Raw genomic sequence first — 24,482 nt, 5'->3', positions numbered from 1 at the left:
TGTCTTCCTGTCCTTCGGTGCCACTCGGTTCCGTCATTTCATAGAAGACTAGATCGCCCTGAAAGTCTTAAATTCAGCTCCTAACATAAAGGCATACTTATACATACTTTCGTAGAAAAGACCATGCTGCTCTGCATTTCAACAGTGTGTTCCACCAACAGTACTGCTACTACGACTTTGCACGCTCTTTTGTCATTTTTCTTTGAATAATTATTTCCACATTGAATGCCAAAAGTTAATTTTGTCAACAGTTAGATAAAACCTTGCGTCAAGTTTTGCCTATCATTTTTAATCATCTTTGTATGATTCAATATTTGGCCTTGTGCTGGCCTTGTACCTGGTTTGTTTGGTTTCCAAAGAGTCAGAGTGTTCCTGGATCTCAGTGGGCGATTGAGCTCAGCTTTGCTGAAAGGGCGACTTTCCGGCGGATGTCGAGGGTGCTGCCCGACAACCTCCCCAAGATTAAGCAAAAGCGACTACCACGAAGCAAGGCCGTGGGCGAGAAAGTGGATGTAAAGAACAGCAGGCTCTCTAGAGGTCGCCCATGGGACGATCGATTATTGCCTGGAACTGGGTAAAGGCCACCGGAAAAGTAGGCTTTGTTGTCATAAAGGGAAAGCCACCAACCATGGGCAAGGCCCTGGATTGCATCTGGAGGAGCACCAGCCACAACCACTTGAAACAAAATTTGCGTCTCGAACACCGACGCGTAGTACGTATACTATACGAGCTGTCAAAGCCTATACCGTCAGAATTTTAGTTCGCCGCACTCTCGACCATGGGTATTCCGAGCCAACCCCTGTAAGAAAAGATGAATGCCAACAAGTGCTACGAGCTCTGAGGAAATTTGAACTAAAATATAAAAAAGTAAATGCTTCGAGACAGCTTGAAGTATTTTTCGAACCATTATGTCTATGGAACTGAATTGCATCCTTAACATTTCATCAGTACAGGGAGCCGTTACAAGGCCAATCTCTGTCGCTCATGAAATTTGCCACAAATTTCCATGACTCTCCAGATTAGCCAAGCTAGTTTTCTGTCAATTCAAATCAGATTGGCTACCTACCCAAAACGAGCTCAGGAACCCAACGTGGCCAGTGGGACAATGGCATAGGATTTTTTGGTCTTTGGCTTACTTCCAAATTATTAGGTACAAATCCCTGTCAACGACGTGGGGTATAAGGGTGCAACTACTCCTTTCCCATACCCAAAGACCTAAAAACCCAAGTTTCGGGTGGACAATTAGGACATTCGAAGATTTTCTTCTGGCAAGGTCTAATACTAGTCCCGTGGGCTTTGGTATGCAATCAATTCTTTGCCTTCATCTTCTTGATCTTTGCTGGACTACCCCACGGACAACTGGAAAAATGGACATGCAACGGAAGAGAAAATTTTGCATTTGCTTAACCGTTCTTTCACTCTAAAAATAGGCAATTAATGCAACCAGAAGATCTTGCAAAATAAATTAACCTCACCTAATTATGGCCCAAAATCTGGCTAGGGGAAACTAAAAGAGGCGGTCAGAGTTACGTAGTAATGATTGCTTCTATTTGAATCATCGTCTCACTGTGGGTCAGCAACATAAACAGTTGTTCTTTTGCATGCTCATTTTTCGACAGCTAATGTGCAAGATGCTTCAAAAGATACGAAGTAACCAACGATTCGTATATTGTACATACAGAAAGTCTATGGAGCTCGAACAAGGACTTTTGGACACAAAAACTTCTTTTCGCAATATCTTGCTCGTGCTTCAATAATAACGTCCAGCATCTTGAAAAAACGCTGGTTTCAATGATCAACAACCGGATCAACAATGCTAAAGTGTTCCCAAACAATATTAAAGGAAAGCGAACAATACTAGGAAGGACCCAAATAGAAAAAGAAGGGAAAATGACTCCATTTTATGGACAATCCAGAATTATCGAGACGGGGGTTTGAACTTGGGCATGAATGCCTAAGAAAACGTGTAATACATTATGTTTCTTTATTTTCCAGATTTGCTTACCGCTACTGGGAAAGCAATCCCCAAAATATCAGGATGCAAGATGAAAGTGGGTAAAGCTTTTCAAACATGTGGTTGGATATATCGCACGTTTAAGTCCAGAGATGGCATCACAATGCTAAATCAGTACAAGTCGGATGCCCGGCCACATTTTGAAAATGCTTCACCCATTTGGGCTCCAATGAGTTCAGCAGGTTTGAAAAAGGTCGAACAAGTCTAAAGATGTTTCACTAGGAACATCATAGGATTGAGAGAGCTCTCATTTTGGGAGAGACTAGAAAGCTTGGGACTGTATAGAATTCAGAGAAGGTACAAAAGATATCTGATATTGTACGTTTTCAAAATTATTCATGAGTTTTGTCCCAACGCACGTTTGAGCGTCAATTCTAGTGACCATGGTCTTAATTCGCGTTTTGAAAGCACCAGAGAATTCAGGCTAGTTTGACCAATGACGTCCACCTCTTGTCTCTTTCAGGTTGCGTCATTGTTTAAACTGTTTCCCTGAAATATTCGTTAGAAGAAGTAGGTGTTGATCCAGTAGCAGGATTTAAGTCAGACTTGGACAAGATTTGGACTAAAGTTCCTGGTCAACCTTATATTCAAGGGCTAGCCAGATCCTCCAACTATAATTAGTTGGTAGATCAGATATTATATGAATATAAAGTTAGATAAAATGAATACTTTTTTCGTCTTGAACTGCTGAGAATTCCATTCCCAGTACCGGTAATTAAATCCGCGAAAAACAAAAAAGGTCGGGTTTGTTACACTTGCTCCTAAAATGCGAGCTCTCTCATTCCGTCAATGTTCCGAGTGAAATATTTTTGGACCTGCTTGACCTTTTGCAAGCCCGCTGAACTAAATGAAGCCCAAATGGGCGAATAATATTCAAGATATGGTTGAAGAGGAAACTTGTACAGATTATGTAGTCTTACATCCCTAAATCTCCATTATTTATTGGTGGAGTGTTCAATGGAGTCGACTCAAAGGTCCTTTTTCATTCATTTCAAGAATACTCTCAGCTTTCCATGAGTAGTTTTGTTTAGGACTTTTAACAAGCTACTGGAATCGTGATTATACACATACCACAAACTAATTTTGCATCATCAGCATAGCAAGAGATATCGACGGATTATATTTGTTCACCAATTGAGAACCTTGACGTAGATCCTGTCTCGTGAAGGTTGTTAAATAAAAGGTCATGATCCACCTGGTCAAAGACTAAACAGCCATTTCGACTCAAGTGTGACTCTCTGGTCCCTCAATGACATCTTTGCAATATTTGAAGTGAGAAAAATCGGCCCATAATCTCTCGGAGCTGGCTTATCTCACCCTTTGAAAATTGGAACAACATAAGTTTGGTTCAAGATGTTATGCACACATTATTACATCTCTTGAATAATTCCAAACAAGCTCAAAAATATTGTTTGCCATTACTTACTATCCTATTAAATGTGTGATTTTTTGAAAATTTAGTTTGACACCAGCAAAAGCACACCAACTTGATCTCAAGAAATTCAATGAGGTCTCAAAATGCAGTTTTTATTAAGTTTGAAAAATCTTCAGGAAACACTCTAATATTTAGGATTGCTTGTTGTGTGTGCATTCTTCAGAACTCAACAAAATGCGTGTCAAGGTTCGCTTAAAGTGGATCATAGTTTAGTTTGTTAAATTGTCCCAAATAAGTGTGTCCCTTAAATGGTTTAAAAAATCATAGATGATAACATGTTTTTAGCAGCGCAATTTTTTTATCAACGATATAATTCCATAAAGATATAGGATTAAAGTTGTGTCTAATGAATTCGTAAAAAGCCAAGATGTGTTTGGTCATTTCAGTCAGAACGTAATGAGGAATTTTAACCATTATCTACATGTTGGAAGACATGGAAAATCATCTTTGCCACAACTGTATGTGAATGATCAATAAAGCAGTCCCTCGGATGCCTCTAGGGATTCATTATACGGGAGTTGCTTGACCTAAGGGGGTGACAATACGTAGATTTTATTGAGGAACGGGAATCTCTCTTGATTGGGACGCAACATCAAATATCACAAGGGAGCACCTCGATTCCACTTTGGACTCCATTCCTCCAAACTATCTAGCTCGACAATAACGGACTGAACTAACAGGGTAGACTCATGTAGAACTTAAATATTTTCAATGACATCCTAAAATCATGACAGATGTATCCATTAGCATTATGTTATTGCCATTTGTGACAAACCGAAATAAATTGTACCCTAGGTTTACCACTCATAGTAGGGGCTTATCAGTATTCTGAACAATACATAGAAATATGCATAAAATTTTGATCAGCCTATCCGTGCTTTTGATTCCTTTGGGCTGTATTTGTCTAGTTAATAGTTAATCTAGTCCATTACTTTTCTCCGGTTGGATAGTTTTGTCATATCAAGCCCAAATTCCGCAAATCCTTTCACACAGTATATTTCCCTCATTTCAAGCCCTTCAATGACGGGCACGAAAACTAAAGTTTTTCTCAAACTTCTTGACCCTAGAATTGCAGGAAAGTGAAGGCACACAGGACATGTAAAAACTCGATTACTTGCAAGCTTGAGACAGTGTGTGTGAATTCATGGAAGTACTGTATATCGTCGTAAAGTACACATTAAAATACAAAAACATTAAGAGAATCCTGAGAGTAAGCTTTGCTTACTTGAACTTGAAATTTGAATGTGTACCATCACGCTCCTTTTGTACTGTTTGAACTTTCAACTTTCTCTGATCTTCGCATCCAGTACTTTAAGGATACATCATGGTAGAGCTAGAGAGTGTAGTTAAAAGCTACTTTATGCCCGTTCTTGTTTCTCTAAGTTAAATTTCCACAGTGTTATTGCGTCTGACATTTACATCATACATGAAAAGTGTTTGTTCCGGATATGAAGACGTCATAGGACCATAATTTCCCCCTGAACGTCACAACAGGCTCTCAATTCAAGTACCCTTCACTTATTCATTCATTCATTCAAAACTTTATGCAAAACACTTGGGCACAAGTATATTCTTGAGCATTAACGAGACTCCACTGATCAGAAAATTAAAATTTTCTTTGATCACTTTTTCTTAATTTCAATCGTACGCAAGGCGATTGGCTGAATGATGTCGCTTTGGTGCACATAAATGTGCGAGTTCTACGATTTAAGCTCTGAAATACCCACTTTTGGGTGCTTTAAAAGCGCTGATATCCAAACACTTTCATTGTATTTGCAGATATGTAACGAGTGAGTAGGTCATCAAAGTGTACAATAAAAGGGCAATATGACTTATTAGCATTAGTTATTCGGAATTACACTAGAGACGGCCAAAATAGGATGCACAAAAACTGCTTTGGCATTATAATGCACTTTAAAATCGAGAGAATGGAAAACTACCTCAAAATTAATAGTCTCTCGGCCGTGACAGTTAGACTGAAATTTCCATCATATACCCCATTGCATTACTTACCTCCTTTCAAAACATTTTAGGGACTCTCTAAACGTGACGTTAAATAGACTCGGGGTATTACTGTGATGGCTTTTACATTCACTGGATATTATTTTCTTCTTTGTTGCTTTTTCTTCAAAAAGGTATATTCTATACAAGCCCCAGTTATTTCATTGACAACGAGGACGGTGCCTTCAAGGGAAAACTGCACTTCCACATGGAATTCATTTTTCCCATTATCAGTTTTTTCAATGGTGACGAGGACAAATTGGAAGGAAGCCCCTCGTGCACAAAACGCAGAAGTACAGAACATCATTATTAGAGACGGCCAAAATGTGCTTCATAAGTTTTAAGTCCTAAAGCAGTTTTATTTGCATATCAAGCAAATTTCATAGCTAATTTTTCAGGCTGCTGGCAATTTGTTAGGTTTGCTTGTCAACGCACATCACCAATGAACTTAACTGAAGGTACAAATACTATCATAATGCAATGGAATGTGGGTTTGCTTGAGTGAATAGAATGCTCCGCCAGCATTCATTCCTTTGCACTGATTTGTCATTAATTTACTTTTTCATATTTTGACATTTTCTTGATTGTTTCAGAGCATATCTTTTGCATGTTTTGACCAGTTGTTATACATATCATAGGTTTTAGGGCATACTGATTTGCAAATTTTCACCCGCTTTTAAATATATTTTATATCATAAACGGATATTTTTCTGCATTTTTTTGGCCTCATTATTCATCATCGAGGACGCAACCTTCCAATAACGGAGGACACTATTTTCAAGAAGTGCCTTGCATCGTGATGGAAGATAGATAATATCCCTGAAATATAACGTGAAGACACACAAATAATAAAAGGAATATTAAAGACATATAAATATGCACACAGAGATAAAAACTAAAATATATTTGAAATACATAAAAACACGAAATATACTTTTCTTGCAATCAAACCGTTTCTCTAGGTTCTCTGCTTTCCTGCTTCTTTTATCTTTTTCTTCGTATGTTAAGTTTTGTGGTGTAGCAGTTTGTTGCTATTTTGTATTGTTGACTTTTGTCTCATGCCAACTTCACTCAGTCTTTTTCAGTTTCCTTTTATTTTTAGCCTCTTGTTGTTAATTGTCCTTTGTTTCTTTGCATTCATAATGTAGGCCATCTTTGAAAAGCTAAGTAAAAAAGCTAGACAACTTTTAGATTTGGTCTTGGCAGGAAACGATCCTTCCGTAGTCAATAAGCCCTTCATCATTGAGGCTTAGTTGTTTGGGTCAATCAGTCCAGGGTCCTACTAGAACAACGGGTCATCCCGTAATCGACTGATTTGATCAGAGTGGAGGTTGAACAGGTATCTCTCCTTGAATCAAAGCAGGAAAATAAGGTTGTAGAGAAAACAGTTTTTTCTGTTTATCGAAAGCGGCTTTGTCCTGATGAAGAAAATGGCTGTCAGTTTGACCCCCTCAATGACATCAAAAGCTTCTCAAGCTCGTCCTTGAGAAGTACAAAAGGAAGGCGGGATGGGATGTTCAAAGGTAGACTGTCCTTTTTTCCACTTGAACCTGTACCGTCAGTCCATAGACGTAAGACGTGCTTTAACGTACGATGTGCCTCCGTTCATGTAAAGGGGAGGCAAAGGTCACGGCCCAATTTCGTTCCGTTTAGGGCCATATCATTGTCGGCGAATTACGAATAGATTCCTAACAGATCTAAGTCCTCAACCAGACTACTGGAGTCTTGTTCATTTCTGGCCCAAACCAATTAAGCGTCATTAACATAAGAAGAGATACTGTCAACAATATTAGGCTTTTGAAGTGGAGCAAAGAATATCATGAAAAGGAGAGGCCCTAAAATTTAGCCCTGGGGAACACCTGACTTGACATTATTTATGTCACTAAGTGACCCTTTAACCTACGTACCTTAACCAATTTTAAGCCTGTTCAACAAGAGGCCATGACCTTAGCAAAATGAAGATAGACAACAACAACTGACTCGTGACGCTCTAGTCTCTCAATGACCTCCTCTCGGTACACAGACAGATGGTTTGAATGGATTCAAGGCACAAATATATTTTCACAATCACTCGAAAGTGAATCTGATCAGTAATCGAGTTTGAATTTGCTGATCGATGATACCCGGGTATTGAAGGTTGGTCTGGAATGCTTTGAAGGAAGGTATCCAGGTTCTCTTTGAATTTGGGGAGAGGATTTTTTTCGACACAGATGACCCCAAGGGAGTTTGTTGTAGAGTCTTTGGCCTCTCTCAAGAAATGAGTGGAGCATGATTGATTTATCAATCGCATTCTTGTTGTAGTTCCAATGAGGTTGGATACAGGTAACACGCTCATTGTCTCGTTGGACGAAATTAATATTAATGTCCGTGCTATGGGACAACTCATGGATACATTTAAAAGTATGTAATATGGCATACTGTTCGTGTCTCCTTTGCACACTGTACAGGCGTAGATGCTGAAGTCGATCCTAGTAGGATAGTGTAGACATTCCAGTGATTTGCCGAGTGAAGCGCCGGAGAATACTCGCCATTTTGTTTTGTTCGCCAACACGATATGGGCTCCAAATCAATGAGGCATAGTCCCGATGGGGTTGTACGATGGATCTGTAGATGGTAACCATAGCTAACCTATCCCTGGTCTTGAGGGTGCGCAAGGCCCAGCCTGCCATCTGAGCAGCTTTAGTTACCTTCTCGCTGAGGTGAATATTGAATTTTCCATCATCCTGAAGAGTAACACCAAGGTCTTTGCTGGAAGAGAAAACTTCAATCTCAGCTCCCTCATCATCTAAGTAATGTGGAGGGAAAGCCGATGAGCCATATGACATGATCTGGAATTTGGATCCATTTAGTTTCATTTTGCTCTCGTCGACCCATTTGTATACATTATAAAGGTCCTCTTGGGGAAGGGAGCAATCTTGGCCATTTCTACCAACGATGAGCTTGGTGTCGTCAGCATAAGACGAGATCATGCAATTCTTCACCTGGCCAGGTAAAGGTGAGATGTATAGGATGAAAAGTGTTGGCCCGAGTTTCGTGCCCTGCGGAATGCCTGAAATGATCTTAACTGGGTCACTGTAGATATGGTAGACGACGTCTACTATATCATGGCTTGTCATTATTGCTCGCAGATGTTCCAAGTGCTCAATGAGTTGGGTAATTGCACTCATTTTAGACAAGAAACCGGGTTGATGATTTGGGATTTGACCACTTTGGATTAGATGGTCCAATAGAAACTCTTTAACCACTTTTTCATACACTTTGGCCAGATTTGATGTCTATGAGACGGGACTGTAACTCTTTGGGAGGGAGGGATCCCCACCCTTGAATATTGGAGTGATGTGGCCCATTTTTAGCGAGTCGGGGAAAACACCAAGGTTGACGGACTTCTTGATTTGAGTGGTCAGAGCTCGAATTAATTCAGGTGGGCATTCCTTGAGAAAGGCTGCGGTTATACCATCAGGCTGAGCTGGATCGGTTTAGGGAACCTATAGCCCTGAGAACACTTTCCTCTGTGATGTTAAGAGGAGGATCATCCAAGGATTGGGACAGCAGATCGATGAGCGGTATGGCGCGGGGGGTGGAAAACACATTTTTGTATTGCTCGCTGAGTGTGTTTGCTATGCTCAACTCGTCATTTAGGATGACACCATCTACGATGAGCGGACCAACTCTGGGTGTAAACTTGCGCCTGAGGTTAGCATAGGCATAAAAAGCCTTTGGATTGGACTTCAGTTGCCCCAGAGCCGCCAATTACGGTCTTGTTCCTCGGCATTTATAGACTCCTTGATCTGCTCAATAAGTTGATTTATTGCAAAAATGCGATCGGAACCCATGCAGACTACATTACACAGTGCTACTCACAACACTCATAGAGTCTTTGTGCCAATGCCAAGACCTCTAGTAACGATTTTCATTCCTACAATTTTACAACTTTTGAAAATACCTCAGATTACTATATTAATCCACTCAAAACCTACAAAGAGAAAAGATTTTCAAAAACCTAATCAATAGATGTTGCTAGTAACCTTATTTGCGTTTAAAACTACAATTTTATCCAAATACATGGAGCAAAAAATATAAAATATCACGTTTTCAAAGATTGCGCTTGGATCAAATTTTACTACAAATTGCTCCGGTTATATCTTAAAGCAATTGGCAAGAAATATAATATGCTTGTCTATGGCGGAAAACCCTGAAAATAGTTTGCAATATAACTTAAAACTTACTTAATGTCAATATTTCACAATTATGACGCAATACTTTTCAATTGCAACTTTCATCAAGCTTATATTAACGTTGAATAAAAACATCATTAGTACGTAGAAATTAATAATTTCAAAAAGTGACAAATTTGAAGCTTTAACTGTCACATGTACCGTTCAAATATTTTAGGAACATGATAGGATAGTGTAGGTTTTGGCACTTAAGTAAAATGAAAGGCAAGTTTACATCTTTTGTAAGCGACATTTTTGCTACTTTTAGCTTTGAAAGCAATCTTAAAGAAAATAGAGAAATATTAGTCCTTGTCGTGTCATTGAAATAGACAATCATATTCCTTGGGAATAACTGGAAACATAATTAGGCCAGTTTTCGATCTTTTAAGGTATAAAAGTCAACTTTCAAGTTGCAATGACTAGGCATCTGCTAAATAGAAGTTAATGAAATTTTACGTCAATACATAACTAAGAGTATGTTTAATACTGATTGACTACGTCTTTGACAATGATACATTTCAATGTACTTCAAGTGCTTTAACACACTTAGCTGAGCTACTTTTAAACATGTGAATTTCACAAAAGTTGTTCCTTTTTTTTCTTTGACAAAACAAACGTATCTAGATGTCTTGGCAGTTGAGCAAACACTTAACTAGAAAATGATCGGAAGGATACCGTGGGCTTCAAGAATTTCTACAAGTTTGAACCTCATGATCTTCGCAAACATCTTCGTGATGCTTGAAGTCAGATCAATCGGCTTACAGTTTGAAAATTGGAACAACATGAGCTAACTGCAGAGAAGTAGGAAACTTGCCCTGATCCAAGATGCAACGCATCAAGTGCGAGAAAACAGGAGTAAGAGCCTGTGGGCATCTCATCAGAAACTGAGATACCGCACCATCAGGGCCAGGAGAACTCATATATCTCAAGTCCCCGATGACCTCTAAAGCATCTTGATCCGCGACTCCTAGATCATTTAACCTCTCAACTTGATTAGCTTCGCCAATGTCAACAGACTCATCATTCATAAGAGCAATGAGCTGTTGCTCCAAGTCTTTATGGAGTTGAAAACACACTTGAGAGCTAATCACGAAGTATGTTAGCCATAACTTCTGCATTGTTAATAGCATTCCCGTCGACCTCAAGGGCCCTACAGAGTGCTTCATTTTCCATCCAGTGTTTGAGGAATAGAAAAAGCTTTCGAATTCGACTTGACCTACTAAATCAAATCTACTTTGTATTTTCAATTGCTCATTCACAACGGAGCCCTTTATTCTACCTGGCATCAAACTCAACTTTCTTTAAAGGGTAGCCACAACTACTTAATTCAAATTGCTTTGGAGCCTTTTTGTTAGTTTGCAACTTCTTTTGGACAATGCCTTTCTATACTACAGAACTTTAGATTCCTCAATATATAAGGTATAAGGTCGTCTTAATCTTCATCCAAGTGCTTTTTTGTTTCTTTGGCATTTTGTTTTTGTTAAACTTGATGTGTCATAGTGTGGGTAAGCTAATGCCCAATTTAAATAGGGGTTATTTTTTTATCGTATCTAAATCAATCAACTTGGTAATATCCTAAAAACAAGTGGGCCAAAACTGAAGCAAGAAGCTTACTATTTGAAAGGTCATTAGCGCAGTGCGATTTTGGGAAGATGTAGCTGATTTTGCGATGTACAGACTTTCCGGCAACAATTGAGACATCTTCATTCAGAATCATTAGTACTTCCAAAGTCAACGGATCACATCAAAAGGTTATATTTGTTTCATCTTCATTCGTACACCATTTAGAGGGTGGTGTGCTCCTGTTTGCAATCAAGCATTTACCTCTTCGACCATTTTCCTTTCTTTATTTCTTCACCCAAGCCCCCGTTCCAAAACATTTGAGCATTACTTGCTTGTTGCAAAGAAAACGTAATGAGGCTATACTTTTTTTTACAATCCAGAGACCATTCGGCAGGCAATGCATGATTCCTCAAAATGGGTGTGCATATTTGGTGGAAAGGAAGTCCAACCTTTCCCTCAGCATATAGGCGCACAACAATCCCTTGCTCAATTGCCTTTTTCGTTCACCAATTTTACGAACTTGAATGCAATCAGATGGGTTGGTTTTGAACATTTTCCTCAGTCGGAGCCAAAAACATTGGTGAACGAAACCTAATATTGTTAATTAGCCTAGGCGTGCTGAGGCAATGTAAGGCCGAGTATCAGATTGGTTCTCCACTTTTGGGTCTGGTTAACGCATAACAGTTTTCTTGGGAAAGTTCGGCTAGGAAGTTACAAATGGGGACCTCTCTCACGTCTCCTCCTTGTAAGGACTTCCCCATGTGATTGGGGAAAAATTCGGGTACAGATCAGATTCGTAAATTTTTATCATTTGGATCAGATTTCAAACAATTCGGTAAATAAAACTAAAATTAGTAATTAATAATTACTCATATGTAGAGAGGATATCAGGAATAGAATACACTGAACACACCTTTGCACTCTAATCTCACAACACGAATGTGATGATAGTGAACACAAGAATGAATTAAAATGATTTCAAAGAATGATTATTGACTTTTTCATATAATAATATTTACACACTCGCTGATTTTGATTTGAATATCGGGAAGTTCTCAGTTACTGATGCTGGACAGTCCAACCCTAACCATAGGGCCGTTGACCCTAGTACGGCTTATTTGCACCATAGATGGCGTTCCTAAAAGAAAACATGTGCCCTTACGGTGGCGCCAATAACCATCCATCAGGGACCCCACAATTCTCATTCAAACAACAACTTCACATTTGTACCTGCCTCAGAGCGTTTCATTAATATGTGAGATGATATTCAATAACATGAAAATATATTGAAACATCATGTGTCCTCCCTCCTTAGCTTGAGGACCCATTGGAAGCATTGGAAGGCAGGCCTGAGTGGCCAGTTTGGATTTGGCGTCCCTGAGCATAGGTGCTTTCCACATACCACAACAACAATAACACTGCCCATTAGCCCATGGGCCAGCGCCCTCTCCCGAAAACGACCCGGCTAGTCCGCAGGAGCTCGCCCAAAGCGGGTTGGCAGGCGCAGAAGTTCCCTAGTAGCGAGCGTCTCCGTAGAGCGGGACCGGCGGAATCTGCGGGAATTCTCCCCACACTCAAAAAGGCTATGTCCACCTGTGCTGCCAAGTTTGTGCCCATATACGATCTATGTATGCATCTGTCGGTGGGTCTATCGGGTCTATCGCTCTATCAACCCATCCACCACACTCACCACACTCACCACACTCACCCAGCATTCTAAACGGTCTACCTTGCATGTACGTGCGAGGTTGAATGTGCCAAACATCGATTGCATGCACTCACTAGAGTAGAAAGAGCCAAGACATGAGTAGAAACGAGTGGATGATGCACTCTTGGTGGACGCGCTAAAACACATCCACACACCCACAAACGCACCACTCCGGCAGTGGCTTGGCTTAGAATTTGGCCCTCTGCAAGATAGAAGAAACAGATAGCAGGCCCAGACGGGACCATCACCATCATCTTCCCCACCAGCACCACTATCACTTCCACTGCCGCCGCCGTCAACAACAACAACAACATCATCATCATCACTACGAAGATTGCCGTTGACTTTGTTGAGATTGGCACAATTGAGCCCGTTCAACGAAATCAGATCGTGAATTTTCCTTCGTTCGGCTTCGATTCCATTCACCCTTTGGGTCCATTTTCATCCAATCCGTTCGTTGTCTTTCTTCAGGCAGGAATTTTGCCTTTGTGGAGGAGAAGTTCGCGAATGAGAGAGGCCCAGGGCAAAAGGCATCATCATGAACGATCTTGAATGGGATTACGAGGACATTCCATATGAAGTCACGGGGTCTTTCAATTCGTTTATGGAGGAATATAATCGTATCTACGGCTTTCTCAATATCATCCAAGGTGTCACGTTTGATACGAATAATTTGGAAGCACCGGTGAAGGATGTCGATGAGCTCTCAAATCAATTGGACGATGAGCGACCCAAATACGATGAGCTCATCAATTGCGGCAAGAAGATGTCGGAAAAGTTTCCATTTCTAGCCGATGACATTCTGTGCCGGGTTGAGCTGTTGGCCGTAAAATGGGAAATACTGCAAATTTTCCTGCTCAGTCAGCGGCCCAATGGCCAAAAAAAAGATGATGAATCAGGTAAATCTTCATTTTTGGTTATAGTGTATCTTGTTCAATCCTCATGCTTGATGCTGGATGCAAATTACAGATTTGGGATCGGACTCTCAATTCAGTGAGAAGTGTTTCCACGATTGGCTGAGTAGCGTTGAGGACAAGATTGTGCCGGTCAAATTCAAGATCAATTGGTCGGCCAAGGCCATCAAACAGAAAAAGAATGAGATGAAGGTAAGACCTGTGTTCAGCCAACTGTGTCCAGCTTTCTCTCTCATCAATGGTTGTCAACCGTGCGAATGCAGACTCCATGCCAGCAAGAAGTTATATTAGTTTCCTGGATTAGATTCTTGGGCGATCGACGATTATGATCTAACCTGATTTTTAACTTTATAATAACGTGTATTTATCTTATCTATAGACAAAAGTTAAATTTAAAATCTAGCCCATTTTCATATCGTGTGTGCCAAAAAAGTGATATTTGCATTAGCGGAAGAACATCTACTCCGAGGTCTATGTTTAAGACCAGGTTAGAAATCCAAAAGATTTGAACATGTACTGTATTCGTACTCATGACATGAGCAAAAGGCGTTGCAAAATAAGGAAATTCCCTTCTACGTCCGAGTAAGTGACCGTGAGAAAAGACATCATTCGTTTTCGGACAACAACGCAAATGATATCTAGAGCCCAGATTTGAGAGCACTTTTTAGAATAACAAATGAACAAAAAGAAGGAATCAAAAGGTGAAAAACCAGTCCGAAAACATTATTTGGTTCCAACTTTGACCCAGCACAGAAATGAAGATCAGCAATGAGTTGGGGGCAAAATCTGCATGTAATCAGGAAATGCCATGTTGACTCCTTTATTCTTAACATTTCCCGAATAGATAAGGGCAAACAATGGCCAAAGCAGAGTATGAATAATTTTGGTTTTGCTTCGATATTCATTGGATCCTATGTATCATTTGATTTGAGGCCTGGCTATGATCGAATGGAAATTAGATTTTGAATCTAATAGATACCCTGGTTGGTCATAAAATGAGACAAAAAATTGGACCAAAACGTTATGAATGGTCTAAGATATCTTTATTGGGTATAAATAATATGGATAATGATAACAGTTTTATGTGTACACTAAAAATTACAGTTGGTTAGTTGCTTGTGGTCCTTCAGAAAATGCAAGTTGCGTCGTCTATCCCGTTAAGGGTCTGGTGTTTTGTAACAATCAGGATAGAGCTAAATTTTGAATTCACCTTTTTCTCGCAGATTTAAGAAAAAGAGAAAAAAAACGACTATATCCAGACTTAGCCGTAACATCGTGTAGCATTTTGCTGAGGTATCAAATCCATTTTTGAAGCTTTTATTTCGAAGGTTGTAGGCACCGCTACTTCTTCATGCATTCTACTTTTCAAGCTTCCTATATTGTGACTCAGAACGCTCAGAACTTAAACCAATACTCATTTGGATTCGAATACAATTATCACGCAACCTACGTAAATGTTTCCAAGCTAGGTAAAGGGGATTTCGAAAGTCCCATCATATAATCATTTAAGTCTAAATATATTGAAAAATACAATTCAAAGAGAACTCGAGGTTTCTTTTCACATGAGTTAAAAACACTCAAAACATGAAAATGTGCATCTACCTTACAATATACCAAAGTTATATCGTTACATAAAGTTTCATTTTATAGAGAAGAAAAGAATTTCCTTGGAATCTGAAGGGGTGGCAATAATAAAAGCAATTTTATAAGAACATGTTTGATTTCAAATGATTTACGAAAGCGATCTGGTACTGAACTCACGATGTCAAAAACATGTATTTATAATTTGTCCCAACCCACTTTGTGGGATCAATTCTAGTGACCGCGTTTTTTTTGGTGGGAGAGGGCACATGATAGCCTCAGAACAATGAAGGCCTTCTCCTGTCTTCTTCCACGGACTTCACCATTAGTCAATTTTTCATTTGCTACCATCTTCAGGAATATTAGTATGGAATGCTTAGGCATTGATCGGTGGGCTGCTTTCACGGCAAACTTGAATACGATTTTGAGTACAATTATAGATCAACCCACCAGGTAAAATGTATGCATCAATTTGTTCTTGACTCTGAATGTAAGACCAAGCCAGGTCTGCCATACATCCCAGTTAGTCTGTAAAATCAGATTCTTAGGTAGCAAGCATCATAAAACCATAGCGTTAAAGTAGAAGAATGAAAATCTTTCATTTCAATATGGTCCATGTATGTATGTGATATGTACATCTAAATCGAGAGAAAAGATTACTATGATGATCTTTAAGAATGCATCTCCAATTTGGGGTTTCATGGACTCTAGGTATCTTCAAAAAGTACAAAAATGTCCTTTACTAGATATATCTCATATCTCGGCATTGACGATCTTTCGTATTTTTTGATGGATTGAGGACACCTGGAAACAACAGTATTAAACGAAGGTATGAACGATATCTTATGTGTTCAAATGCATTGATGGTCTATACCTATATTCTTATATTCATACAACATACAATGAAAGGCGAGACATTTCATGTAACCTAACGGTTGATACAAATTCTTCGGATTCAAAGTTGGTAAAGAAACTGAAAAAGGCTGAAGTACTAAAAAACTACATGACCTCGGACCTTAGGCGACTCTTTGTAACTTCGGACCCTTTCCTCTCGTTCAAAACAAATTATTATAGGTATTTGTCCAAAATCCCTAAGGAACCATATCTTCAAGGGCTCCTTAAATAAGTTTATTACAACTCGTCAGAATATATACCCAGTGTTTTTTTTATCGTTGTCGACTATCTATGTTTTGTTTTGTATCGACTTATTCAGACAATGTTTAGTTACAATGACTTTTTTGTATTGGTCAAAAAAATCCGTAAAATCTAAGCCATAAAAAAAGAGTTGGGAATAAAATTGTCTGTAGCAATTGTAACAGTTCATGACAATCACTAGCAGGTTTTTGCAATCATAGCAAATTACCGGCAATAATACTCATCTTTTTAAAACTGATATTGTCTGTAACCCTGGTCTAAGATTGTGGCCTTCATTATCAAAACTTCGAGGTTTCTGTACGATGGCTTTTCGGGGTTATAAAAATAAATCAGGAATAAAAATACTTTGAGCTTACAACTTGTTGCTCAGCTTGTCAGTCACTTGAATGCCCACCAGCTCATTCAAAATCGTGAGACAACAAAAATACTTTACAAGAAGTACATTTGCTGTCCTTGGCGTTGAGGGCGCTTGGCTAGGAATGTGCGTAAAAAGCCCTTCGGTATTCGTGGTCACTTCGTAGCACCCCTGGTGCTCTCATCCCTTCGCATTGCATAACCGAACCAATGCCCATTTTCAATGGCCAATCGCGAACGCTATATTTTGTTTTACATAGGACAAAACGATGATTGTGATGATATTTTCTCGGTATTTCTGGTGCCTTAATAACCACAGTTTCGGAAGTCGAGCAGAAGAATCCAAAAATATCCAAGTGGTTTGGAAGCCCTATATCCTTCTTTGGCTCTTCTATGGTTTCTCTTGTAATCAAGCACAACTCAGAGGTTGAATCCGAGTAGGAATTGATGCAATGTAGTGCCCAAATTCCAGTACTAGGCATAATAGACTTAGCCCTAAACTAGGTTTCAGCCACGGTGTTACCTTACAATCGTCGAAGGGAATATCAGGTCGTAAAATGCCCACCCCAGACGTTGAGAGATTTTAAAGCATCATTCCTGACCAGCCTTACATTCAATAGTTGTTTAGACCCGTCAACTCTTAAGTGTTGATGGATCAAATAAATACTCTCAAAGAGCGGGTGCATATTAATGTAATGTGCATGGCGAAGCTCAATTTCACCACCCAATTTCACCACCATAAGTTTTGCACCATCAAAAGTGCAAGTCATTTGATCTTTTCCCTTATTTGTGCTGACGTCACTGTTGTCAAAATGGCATCTCCGAAGATGAAGTTTTGAGGATGCAAAAAGTGTATTCGTATCAACAAAGAGGAGGGGTGTAGCTGTGTAGTAAATGAAATCAACGCTTTTTCAGTCCTTGAGATGGCAAAAATGGAAGTTAAAAGACAATTTGTTTGCCATTTTTAACAAAATGACAAGAAAGTGAAAAAATATCGAAAGGGTACGCAAACAGGGCAAGAGACACCAACACTCGCGGATGTTAGTGAAAATTGGAAAATTAGACGAAATGTATGAATAGACACCTTTTGCCTAATTTTAGTCATGTCCATGACCAAAGGCATACCTTAAAAGCTTCTGTAGTGGATATTTGCCTCGAATGCCAACCCTTGAACCCAGAATGGGCCGCTAATTGCCATATGTGAAACTATTTGTATTAACAAACATGTACCTTACAAATATTTCCAAAGAAACATGCTTTTTGAAATAAATATTGAAAAAAAAATGTATGAAATTCCTAGCAAAGCCTTTGAGTTAAGGGAATATTATCTCATTTCAGTTGTAATCTTTCATTCAAAGGTGCCAAATAATGAAAGGAGCACTCTTACAAACGTACAGCTTGTATCATTGGAATCGAAACTACTCGCAGTTGTGAAATTTCGCGATTTCCTTAAGACTTTTGAACCAAACTTCTTCCTAAATTACGGTTTGTATTGACCAATTGCATTAAATTCATGAGACAGGAGCATACAAGACAGCTAAGAATATCAAATATGCCAATCCAATCGGTCTAAGACAGCTTACGAGATTGTTGAAAATGATAGAATTACCCACTAATTGAATAATTGATTAGCATGCCCAGTCGAAGAAACGTGCAATCAGCTTATGAAATAAATGGACCAGAATGACTTTAATACTAGAGTTTTGGGTTATAGCTCACGATATCTTTACTTTTGCGAGGCACCACAGGAGCAAGAAAGATGAAAAAGAGTTGTGACTCCAAATGATATTTTATGACATTTTTACGTCTCTTCCTTTGGCCTTTGCCACAAGCTTAAACTTCGTGACTATAAAGGTCACGTTGGCAGGTGCTTTTAAACTCCTTGGGTAAAACTAGAGGTAAAACGGATGCAGACATCAGTGTCTTTAAGAGTTTGACTTTACGGAAAGGGCTCATTTTTGGGCTGGAACCAATGAGTGGAGACGGGATCTGAGTTTTTTTCTGGAAAATTAATTTTCATTTTTCTGCCACTTGCAGGGCAAACAAAATTTTGGGCAGATTTAGGATGAAATTAAATGTTTAGATGTTATTTGGTTGAATAAATAGAAAATATACTTTAGACCAAATAACAAGACACAGTCGTTGCAGAGCTACAATATACAAGCCCATTTTGGCCCGTGTGATTTAGTAGAAACCAAGTAGTTTCAAGACGTCAAAGTGTGACAACATATTTTGAGCCTAACTCTAAAGTTTTCGGCTTGCAAAGTGACCTGGCCTATAGCCACATCAATCATAATGCTCTTCAAAAAATGGAAGAAATGAAGAAAACCAATAAACCATGAGTTTAGCCTTGATACATAATAAATGCATATGAATGATGGGTGTGAACTTCATGTTGCTTGGATTATGAAACGCATTAGAAAAAGCCCATTGAGTAATAACTGTTTTGATGTATCTGATATATTTTTGTCAACACAATTTTCAAGTTTGCCATCCTTTTGAGAAAATAAGGTCCAAGAGCTTTGTAGCAAAAACTTATTTCCTGACACTTTTATCTCTTTGTTCAAAAGGACTCTTACTTATTAAACCTATACATACTATATGTGATGACACTTCATAGATTATATTTTTAATGGCTGAAAGCTTTTGTAACTGCCAAAAGCAAATATATTTGGGTTCAAGTAATCACCATAAATGCCTTTATGGTTAAAAGGGAGGAATGAAACGTTAGAATAGAATAGTACATTACATTGGCCATTTTACAACATTTCTGGGTATTTCACACATTGTACACCCAGTTAGATAACGACATACGAGTATAACAGCGTGATAAAAATAATACTAGTGTTCAATGTTATTGATCTGAATACCAAGGTTTTAACAAAACTCACGCTTTCTGACCTCAAGAAGTACTAGTACACATTGCCCTTTCATTGTCTGCCCCCAGCACAATGTCCATCTCCAATGTCTGGAGAACTTCTTGCCTAAGAGTAAATACGGAGCAATGTTTGTGAATGTTGAAACCAAAGTTATACACTGGTGGTTTTGACATCAGTAGAGACAACCCTTCCCTTGGCGTTAAAATTAAACGGACTTACAGAGAATAAATGACAGGGAATGTGAAACATTCTGCTCTTTTGAACCTGATCTACCAAACTCCTCACCAAGCCTAAACGGCTCCCTTTATTTGATACAAAGGGTCCCCATCACAGAAGGCTTAGATTCGAAGGCGTCAAAAATCTTGTGACCCCATGGAAGCCCAGATAACTTTTCATTCCTCATTTTTTGTCACTTGTTGAGTATTAACCTACTTTCAAAATAACATCAATTTTTCAAACATTTTTCATCAACTGAAAACATTGGAGCCAAGATTCATCAATTTGAAATCTGGTCGCTATGAGGAAGATATCTGCTCGATAGATATATTGTATTGTAAAGAAATGTCGAATTAATCTTTATAAGTGGCTGCTTGAGGAAGGGAAGCTTCAATTCTCAATTTTAGTGAAACAGGTTGTAATGCTAGCTCATTCGTTTACCTATATTTTCCTACTTAAGCTGAGTTTTAAGGGCTCATAACTTGTGAAACAAATATTTGATTGAGCTCGAAATTGACTAACGCCCAACTTAAATGAAGGAAAATAGTTGATTATTCGGGGTGAAAGTTCCAATTTCCCCCATGAAACGTTTATATCCAATGATTCTTGTCGTTCTCAAAACTAAAATCATTTAGTGGACAAAAGCTCCCTTAGCAGTAGCACCAGGCTCTAGAAGATAATCAATTGTGGCTATACCATTACATCTGTACCATAAATGATGTCCTTATGTCACACATTCAAAGAATGAAACTTTAATTTCTTGTGTTACATTATTTTTTTAGAACAAGAAAACGGTTGAGTAACTTGAATTAAATAGAATTTGAATATTCCCAAAAACTCGACACCAAAGTGAAGACGTTCAATCGATATCTTTGCAAATGAAGTCGAAAACCAAGCTGAAGAAAAAATAAACGAGAAAAAGAGGGCCCAAAAATCATTTTTTATTACCATCACAACTGTAATTAGTGCTATTTTCACCATCTTTTCGCATTTTCACAGCCTTTTCCTGATTTTCATCAACATCAAAAACACTATTTAGCCATAAAAGCAGCATTTTTCGAGGTCTACGGATTCGTCATAAATTGAGTTATTCGTCGCTAGGTGGTCCCCCATGCAATCCTCTTTCATGTATTTGCAGTCAACGAGTTTTCAAATGTGTTCATTGTTAAATGGAGAGGGACAAAACACAAATAAAACGGTCTCCTATGTCTTAGCTCAAAAAAAGTGGGCTGCTCTTATTAGCTGATACTTTTGTGGCTTATCCGCTTTATCGCTTATCCTCTTGACCCCTTTCATGAACCGATTAAATTTGGCGCCGACTGAGATCTTGAACTCAGATTGGTTGAAGCATAGGGTACGGAATTCTAGAGATGTGGATTGCGAACGGAAGCAAAATACTATTATCTCCTAAACCGTTCACTTTATTCTAAAGTAGCACTTCATACGACCACAAGATCTTATTGAATCAATGAAGTTGGCCAAATTTTCCCTAGGAAAGTCAGGAGATCTGTCCAAAGTTATGTAGGAAACACTACATAAAATTCGAATTTTCGCCTGCTCTTGGTCAGCTACATAAGCTTTTGGCAGCATAACTTATAAGTGAACCACTTCGCAAGTAAAAAATATAAAACTGACCTGTCTTTGATTGATAAGATTTACGTTTCTTATGTTATTACTTTTATTCGAAAAGTGGCTCGGAGTCGTTATGATCAAGAGCAGGCCGATTTGGCTGGAGACCCGTTCACAGTCCATATTTTTGGAAGTTCGTGCATAGGGCAAAACGGTCAAACAGTCAAGCTGATGAGCTACGAAAATATCTGCTATTACGTCAACTGGCCACGGCCTATTTTATAAATTCATGGCAAAACGTCTGCAGAAATCTTTCAGCAAAAAGTTTCCCAAAGTTGACCTGATTTCACAAAGATGACCTTTAATTGCATAAAAACGCAAATTTTCCTCCTGATGGGACTAAAATTGCACAATAAATTATAGCAAAAACCAAAACTTGATGAAATTGCCACAAATTTGCAAATACAGAAATTCACGGTTAAAATGTAAATTTTGGCCGACAAAAATACAGTTATACTCTTGATCCAACATCGTCAAAAGCATCGGTTAGGAACGAAGTTTCAATGTTTTCAGAAATTGGCTTGCCAAACACATCCGTAAATCAGTAAATTTGAAGAAGTTGTCGAAGAAAGGGTCAACTACATAGCGTAATTAATATAAGTTTTAAAGTCCAACCTCGTCGTTTGTAAGTTTTAAGGCTGCCATTTGAAACTATAATTCTGATTATTTTATCCTTGATGAACATTCAGCTTCGTTTTGCACCGTAAAACGAACCAGAAATTTTCATATGGTCTTTCAAATGACATGAAAACGAACACAACATACAAACGGTACTTATGAATTTTAAATCTGAGTGTTAATTCGAAGGTACGCGTAACTACCTACAACAATCTAAAGATAAGAACAGGCTCTCAATGCGGTTGTTCATGCGTGAAACAAAATATATCGAGTGTCAAATTATCTTGCCACAAGATGTGTATTTTATGATACTTTACAAACACATTTACGTAGATCTCACCCACTTTTGGGCTGAATCAAACCTGTTCAGCATCCAAAAATGCTGCATCACGAAAAGTGTTGACGTTAATGGTAAAATAGTCCCAAGTTTACAGTAGATTAGCATAGAGAGAACCAAGTTTCCAACTATAAAATTTATCAAACTCCAACTAAAAAGTCACGCTGCTGCTCCATTCAATACATCTTCTTGAAACGAGGATCGATGGCACACTTTTTTATTTCGTCATAGTTGCATAGCATACTTTTGACCACATTTTAAGAATGAAGAATTTAGCCTCAACTTCATGCAGACGATATTGGCCAAATAACTGAGCAGGTGGAAACGATAGTTGCTTCATTGTCAAAAAGAGAACTACCCGTTTATTATATGTACGTTCATTATAAACTCGTTATTTGATTGGCCCATTCGACTTCAAGCCAAGGTTCATTCGAAGATCCGTTGGATTCAACGGTTCTCGGAAATTCTCGGTCGGATAATCATTAGTGTTAGGGTTTTCGAGCCTCAGTCACAAATTCACAATCTTGGAGAAACTAAACATGATTCCTCGATCTATGCTAGATTGGCTTTGAACCTACTTCTCTTCAAATAAAACAACAGCTCCCACGCCTCCTCAGTCATTATGGCAAATATTGGCAATGTATGATGACTCGACGGGGAGGGAACTCACGTAACTATGGAGATTATTCGCATAATTTAAGAGCTGATTTGGTCTGCGTCGCAGGAGGTACAATTTGGCCTTATTTCTGTAGAGAATTATGTTTTTTTTTGTTTGATGAAATGCCTTGGATTTCGATCGAAAGATAGATCGACAGACGGTGGGCAATCATTAGCCAGGTTCCACCTCTCTGTGACTATATAGCCGCCATGACTGCATGTAGGTACAATGATGCACCCTCCGTTTCATGAGGTAATAATGCAGAGGTAACGTGGAAAGACTCGAATGCGCACCGCTACCTCCCAACGAACGAACGAACGAACGAACGAACACTCCCTCTTTGTACGAGTAAGTTCGGTAGCTCTAGAGTTCGGACGAAAGGTTGTTGTATCGGTGGTGGAGAGGGAGCAAAGACAGGAGGACGAGGGTTCAAGCCACAGTTGGTGTTTTGTTCGTAGAAGTAGAGAGGAAAAAGAAGACGTTGTGTTTTACCTGGCCCTTCGTTTGGATCGAAGAGTCCCTTCGTCTGGTGTTGCTTAGTGCCTTTTCGTATTTTGAACTTCCATCCATATCCACAACTACGACGTACTCACCGTCGGCCGTGACGGGAGAGAGGGATGCACTCGCGGAGTTCTTGTGGTGGTGGATGAGAAGGAGGAGGAGAAGGTAGTCTAGTAGAAGCGTACCAAGTAACCAGGGACCGCATGGGCCAACTTGGCTTCTACATGCCTCACTTTGATCTCCTTGTTTTTGAAAGCTGCCTGGTTCCCATCCGTAGACCACACGCCACCACCAACGACTCGATGGAGTAGTGCATGACGGATTGATCCGCAGGCTTGGTACGGGAGGCGTTGTTGTTGTTATTATTATTTATTATTGATACTTATTGCGGAGAGTGGTCATGAGAATCCTAATTCAGACGTGTTGGTGATATCGATGTGAACAACTCAACTTGGGCATTGTTGTTTTTAGATTATTCAAGAAGATATCGTGTCTCAAGGACAGATTGTGCGAAGCCTCATCAAAAGCAGTAAACATCGGGAAGAGTCCAAAATTCGCCAATTGGAAGAACGCTGGCACAAGGTCTGGTTGCGTTGCTTGGAATGGCAATGTCTACTTGAAGGATTGGGGTCCACGCCAAAGGTAGGATCTAATATCGAGTATTTGACAGGAAGAAACAGCCAATACCAACCAAGTCCATTTATA

General features: G+C 39.1%; 1 protein-coding gene across 2 annotated transcripts in view; it reads left to right on the top strand.

Moving 5' to 3' along the window:
* Positions 1–12,744: 12,744 nt before the first annotated feature.
* LOC131891073 (uncharacterized) overlaps positions 12,745–24,482 on the top strand; it is a 30,755-nt gene continuing 19,017 nt past the window's right edge. Inside the window, exons 1-3 of one of the 2 annotated variants that reach the window (XM_059240572.1) lie at positions 12,745–13,834; positions 13,905–14,041; positions 24,249–24,419. In XM_059240572.1, coding sequence (XP_059096555.1) covers positions 13,474–13,834; positions 13,905–14,041; positions 24,249–24,419 — 669 coding nt within the window. In that variant the 5' untranslated portion in view covers positions 12,745–13,473. The remainder of the gene's footprint in view (positions 13,835–13,904; positions 14,042–24,248; positions 24,420–24,482) is intronic. The other variant, XM_059240571.1, reaches the window with a different exon arrangement.

This window comes from Tigriopus californicus, chromosome 11 (assembly GCF_007210705.1).
Source record: "Tigriopus californicus strain San Diego chromosome 11, Tcal_SD_v2.1, whole genome shotgun sequence".
Classification (NCBI taxonomy): Eukaryota; Metazoa; Arthropoda; class Copepoda; order Harpacticoida; family Harpacticidae; genus Tigriopus; species Tigriopus californicus.
The sequence above is the reverse complement of the archived record's forward strand: the minus strand, read 5'-3'. Positions and strand labels throughout refer to the sequence as shown.